This window comes from Drosophila rhopaloa, unplaced genomic scaffold (assembly GCF_018152115.1).
Source record: "Drosophila rhopaloa isolate 14029-0021.01 unplaced genomic scaffold, ASM1815211v1 contig_2, whole genome shotgun sequence".
Lineage (NCBI taxonomy): Eukaryota > Metazoa > Arthropoda > Insecta > Diptera > Drosophilidae > Drosophila > Drosophila rhopaloa.
In genome coordinates this window covers 10,673,634-10,677,782 of record NW_025335083.1, presented here as the reverse complement: position 1 = coordinate 10,677,782, position 4,149 = coordinate 10,673,634, and the positions used below count along the sequence as shown (strand labels likewise).

The 4,149-nt window shown below is 38.3% G+C and overlaps 1 protein-coding gene across 1 annotated transcript; it reads left to right on the top strand.

The window, feature by feature from the left end:
- Positions 1–2,402: 2,402 nt before the first annotated feature.
- LOC108041512 lies at positions 2,403–3,510 on the top strand. Its single transcript, XM_044460396.1, is given in 5 exon segments — positions 2,403–2,539; positions 2,596–2,687; positions 2,690–2,799; positions 2,801–2,832; positions 3,450–3,510. Coding segments are annotated over 5 exon segments (432 nt in total).
- Positions 3,511–4,149: the final 639 nt, after the last annotated feature.

The window sequence follows — 4,149 nt, the reverse complement described above, 5'->3', positions numbered from 1 at the left end:
GGCACACCCACACTCGGCAGCATGGCACACTTGTGTGTTTCCGAGGGTCGATCCATGGGTCATTTAAATTTCATAAATTAATTTTTTAAATAATTTATATTTTTTTTAATATGTACGGTGAGCAATATTTTAAAAGTGATAGTAGTATTAAACAAATATTACAAATATATATTATTTGGCTCAAATAAACTAGATTTCTGATGCACTCAAAAGTTAGAAAAATGATTTGTTTTCAAATTAAAGTAAAATGATTGAAAACTTAAAATTTATTCATTGTTATTAAAACAGTTCTTTACAATAAATGTATCCTTAAATTATTCCCATTCTCACGCTTGTCTTAATAATCGATTTTCATTATTTATATGAATATATTTATTTTAGAAGCAGTGCCTTTAAAACTGATTGATGTGTATATTTAAAGTGTATGGAAATATATAAATAAATTTATTTGAAGAGACAATTTATGTTATTATGTTATTATGCACATTTTTCATAAACTAGTTTTGTTAAAAAGACTTTTCGGGATGACCAGGTACCGTGCCATTTTGTTTATATGAAAAACAATTTATTGTATTTTCAAAGTGCCATTCGGGTTTTTATAATACTGGCATGACCACCCCCTTATGTGTGCATATAGAGCTCAGTGTGCAGCGTCGACTAACAAATCCTTTTGGCATTATAAACATTATTAAAATTTCATGTTTCCCGCTACGAGCGACAGCCCCGACCTGCCACACCCACTTTTACGCCCCCTATGCGCTCTATCTCTGTCGCTCTGCACCGATTCTTCGCCGCCCACTCAAAACGCAAACGTAACGCAACATGAAACTCGAAACATGGCAGGCCGAGAAGTGGACGACGATGAGGATGAGGACGTGGACGAGGAACAGGACAAGGATGAGGACGAGGATGAGCAAGAAGAAGAGTCGGCTTTGAGCTCGTATAGCTCAGAGATTCAGGTTCTCCTGACCAGTAATGCCCCGTACCCCTAAGAGGTCCTTTGGCCCTGTAAACCTACCACCACTTCCCTGGCTATAAGACTGTCTAGCCTTACTTATTTGCAGCATGCTTCATGCTTTATGGTTACTTGGTCAAGGGCCTTTCATGCTCTCCAACACACACACACATACACTCATATTGACTTAAGCTCACACACACACACTCATAAACACACAGACATACACACACTCATAAAGACCAAGACACGAAATGTATGAAATTTTGCACCGTAAATCGTTAAAATGGTTTTATTTAAGTAAATATGCAAAAATGCTTTTGTTAGACTGGTAGCATTATGTTCGGGGTCAGATGTGGATACGTTAATATCCGGAATTTAATTTGAAAATTTTACAATCCACATAAAAGAGAGATACAAGCGGAGAGTAGGTAAATATTTAATACCGAATGAGCTTTATTTTACGACTTGTCTGATTTAAGGTCCACATGTAGAATGCGAAATCTTGATGGCAAATCGCAAAGAGAGATGTGGAAAATGGAAATAGTGCCGTGAATGATGTCTTATTTATGCAAATTAATAAAACTATAGGGAGAGAGGGCCATTTATTAATTCTCAGGTAAATATATGACTGTGACTTTGGTTCTAAATAAAATGTTTATACAATCAAAAGCATTTAATCTTATCTTGAAAATATACAGACCAGCAAATCTAGCAAAGAACTACTTTATATTTGCAAGCTGTGCTCAATATAAATAAAAAGCTTCAAATGAGGTTAAATGTACATAACTATTTAATATTTGAAATATTCTGAGGCAAAACACACTAAATTGTGATTTACGGAAACATTAATTTAAACAGAGTCCAGTTCAATTAAAAAAGGGTTTAATTCCTACTAAAATTGAAAAAAATCCAGTAGAAATTAAGACCATTTGAATTTTGGAAATATCTCAAACAAAAGTTCGCGAAAGCAGTTTGACCTTTGCTCTCGACTTGCGAATTGTGGGGCCCAAAACCTTTTAAACAGTTGCGAAACTCCTTCAGGTCATTGTTATGGCAACTTCTTCCGTGCAATAGCTTTGCAATTTTCTTACCAACTCAGAAACTTCAGCTGCGGCAAAGGCTTTTCTCCTAACTAGCTGTTTGGTGGGCGGAAAATGGGGAAAGGCTATGGAAAACACGGTGGGGTTAGGGCTAGAACTGAGACGTCTCTCCTGCCGGCTAAACCCAAACGCACTTAACACTTGCCACTGAGTTTTGCGTAACTTTTGCGCCCGGAATCCGGCGAACTACTTTCGTACCTGGGCAGGGGGTGGGGGGAATAAAATCTACTTCAGTGCGTCACGTAGGCGCTTCAAAGTTTTCATTTTTGCAAAATTTACGATTTAACGTTAAAGTAGAGCAAAACAAAAAAAAATCCCTTATATATTACGTTGTACATATACGTATGTACTACTTAAAAGAATGGCAAACTTTGAACACGACCGAAATCCCACTAAGTAAGTGTACGCCCAGTTCGGGTTCCGGGAATATCCTCCGGGTTAGCCGGGGTTCTCCGGGCTCTTCGGCCGGGTTCAGCTGCACGTACTTTGGATTTTGTTGCGTCTCCTTCTTTATTGCACTTAAGATTTACTCATCAGCAGGTGTGCCCGTGCCCGGGTGGCTTCCATCTTTCGTCTTCCAGCCCCGAAACCGGAATCTACGATTGAATTTCAGACAGTATAGTACACCCAATCCCACTCCACCCCACCGAACATCCAACCATCCGGCGACCAAGGAGAACGCAAAGGCTTTTGCAATTTTTATGTGCAATTTTTTACATGAGAACGAAAGGCGGTATGAGAGTGTCGCTTGTGGCTCGTTAAGGTTAAGGGGTGGTGGGTGTTCTATTTTTTTTAAGGGGTGTGCTAGATGTTGGGCTGCCACTGATAACCGGAGAGTGGATTAGTCTCTGGGTATCGTTTGCACTTGATAGGAAAGAGCCACGGTCTGATAAAATATTGAATGCAAATGCAATTTAAATTTTAGTTTATCCTAAGTCAATTGTGATAATGCGAATGAATACTTATCCTCAGTTTTAATATCGCCCTTATTAAAACAGTATGGATTGTAATATTCCTAAAAAATGCCCCAGATTGGGCGCCAAATATATTTAAATGAAAAATATAAAAAACGAAATGACGCACAGTTTTTAAAACTATCAGATAATAATAATAATAATAATAAAGATGAGGTAGGCTTTTTATGTAATTTTAAAAATTGTTGAAGTAATTTTGCATAAACTGTTTGTAAAAGAAAACCAAGATTAGCACCTGCATTTTGATAGACACTTTTTAATTGCAAAAATAGTTACATAAAAGTGGACACTTGACTAAAATTGCAAATACATTGCACTGCTGATTTGAATTCAAAAAGTACCTTCAAGCCTCACACCTGATGGCATTCCTAGAGGGTATTGAACACTGGATCTCTGCACATTTTTGCTATGATTTAGTGTGCCACCACCTGCCGAATCATCGCCACCCAGCGCCCGCAAATACAATTTAAATTTTTAAGCGGCATCTACTTTGGACACGCCTTGGCCCGGGATTCGTGTCACGCATCCTCGACGGGTGGCAGCGTCATCAGCATCCCGCCCCCTTTCACCAACCCCCACCACCCACCACTCCCCACCCATCAGCATTGAAGCATCAGCATGTTGTCCTTTGGCTTCGTTTTTCCCATTTTTTTTTGCCAGGGAGCTCTTTGTTGAATGTTGCAATTTCAACCCGTTGATGGATTTGATGGTTTTTTCCCTGTGCTCTTCGCTTGTGCACTTTAAAAAAGTGTGGAATTTCATCAAATCGAAAAGAAAACATTGTCCAAAAATAACCGCATAACTACGGTATTTTTCTACAATTTTTTCTAAAAGCTAAGGGATACAATTCAATTTGCAATCAATGTAAATGAAAAATATTTCAATAAAGCAATATAATGAAAATTCGACTTTAAAATTGGCCTTGTTATAGAAAAATAAATTCTCATCTGGGAACCAAACTATTTTTTGCGAAGTGTATCTATGTGTCCTGGCAGCGGCTGCAAAATCAGCGCAAATCAGTGGCAAAAGGGGATGAGGATGGCAGAAGGGGGCGGAACAAACTCAAATTGATGACACCCGCAGCGTCCTGTCTGTCATTGATACTTGCAAAAATGCT